The sequence below is a fragment of the Saprolegnia parasitica genome (assembly GCF_000151545.1).
Source record: "Saprolegnia parasitica CBS 223.65 unplaced genomic scaffold supercont2.923, whole genome shotgun sequence".
Classification (NCBI taxonomy): domain Eukaryota; phylum Oomycota; class Saprolegniomycetes; order Saprolegniales; family Saprolegniaceae; genus Saprolegnia; species Saprolegnia parasitica.
Genome location: NW_012157317.1, coordinates 1 through 1,706, shown reverse-complemented (window position 1 = coordinate 1,706; position 1,706 = coordinate 1). Strand labels below are relative to the sequence as shown.

General features: G+C 59.5%; 1 protein-coding gene across 1 annotated transcript; it reads left to right on the top strand.

Annotated features, from left to right (window-relative positions):
• Positions 1 to 255: 255 nt before the first annotated feature.
• Positions 256 to 1,301, top strand: SPRG_18017 (hypothetical protein; the record flags this gene model as incomplete). Its single annotated transcript, XM_012357445.1, has 4 exons — positions 256 to 454; positions 541 to 590; positions 649 to 1,005; positions 1,170 to 1,301. 4 exons carry the CDS (start codon positions 256 to 258, stop codon positions 1,299 to 1,301), a joined length of 738 nt encoding a protein of 245 aa, XP_012212835.1.
• Between the last annotated feature and the right edge of the window lie 405 nt (positions 1,302 to 1,706).

Sequence of the window (1,706 nt, the reverse complement as noted above, 5' to 3'; positions counted from 1 at the left end):
TCAGTTTGGATCAGATCATTGCTGGCCCGTCTGGGCGTGCCAGCTCATAGCACCAACTCATCGGTCTCTGGGCCTACGGAGAACGATTCGAGCGACCTCACAAACACCTCTGGCTCATAGAGTGCTCTTTTTGTTTTGAGAGGACCCCAGTACCCTCTGCGCACCCCACCGTGCGCTACACCACGGATCCTTCGTCGGCCTTCATACCTGCTCCTTTTACCAGCAGTCATCTGGTCGCTGGCTTGTCTTGGTGCAATGGCCGAAGCGGTGTTGCGGAGCCGTGGTCTGCAGCTCGTCTTCGTCTACCAAGATGGCTTGAGCCATGACGTGGTCCCTCTCGTGCGCCCTCTCTACGCCACCGCACCCGACCATGTTCGCGACCGCGCGGCGTTTGCTGCCTTTGACGCGCGCTTTCGCGCCTGGTTGGACGCGGCCGGCCACGACCGCTTGCCTCGTCTGTGCCAGTGTCGAGTCCCCGGGCGTCTCTTTCAATATGCGCTCGTTATGGCCACCTGTCGTTGATCGCACATCTTCGTAAAGCGCGCCGCGTGCACGTCAACCGGACGCGCGCACTGGTGTCTTGCCGCCAAGTACGAGCAGCTACCTGTGCTCGCCTACTACTTTGCAGAGCACTGCGACGGGTTCTAGCCCGACATGATGGCGCGTGCTACGTACCGTGGCCACTTGTCGGTCGCTCACTTCTTGCACGAGGCTGGTGTACGCGGCAACAATGCCGGCGCGCTCATCTGGGCGCACGAACATGGACACTTGGCCATTGCCGAGTACTTGCACACAAACGGTCTTGGCGTGCGGCCGCCTGAACACGCGCAGCGGCCATCTGCGCACCCTCTCGTTCCTCCGCGAGCCGGGTTTCCGCCAATCGTGTTGGACATTGCTGCGAGCCAAGACAACACGGACCTTCTGGTATTCGTCATCGAAGCAAACGTAACGGATCTTGGGCCATGGACGCTCGAGACTGCAGCGCGCTTTGGCCACGCCAAAGCCGTACGCTTCCTCCTGGCGCGTGTACCCACAACATGTGTCGACGCCGCCTGCTGACTGCCCGCATAACATGGACACGAAGACGTTGTGCGTCGTTTGGGCAACCGATTGACCGACGAGAGCGTGCAGCGAGCAGTGGCCTTGACCATGGAGCACGACACGTGCAGGTGCTTATGTACCTCTGGTCCCTTCGACCGCACGTCGCCGACACCACCGCCGCCTTGGTCGCAGGCACCAAGCGCCAGCACCCGCTGATCGTCGAGTACCTCCAACAGCGCAAGCGTTGGCGTCGACCGTGACGGCGCCGTCACCACTGATGTTAGAGAACGAGACATTATGCTCAAAGTCCACTTGAACAAAATGGAGTGTTGTTCATCTCTCATGTCGGCGTTCGAAGCTCCGCTCTGCAGTGCTAATAGAACGCATTCCCCGTCTGCTACACCAGAGGAGATCCCCAGCTTGTGCACTGCGCAAAACAAGGCTCTCAAGTCGTAGATGTCACAGGTTTGGTAGACAATATGGGCTCGCAAATCATCCCTCGAGTCCATGCCACTATATTCATGTGCCCACAAGGATTCTGTGCAAGCTAGTGCGCAGTGTCATCCAAAGAGCGTGCCGTCTCTAGCTCGAGTGCCGGGGGGTCCCACGTCGTGCGCTCATTGACGTGGTCGATGTAGAAGCGTCGGCCCTTGGCGTCAATTGCC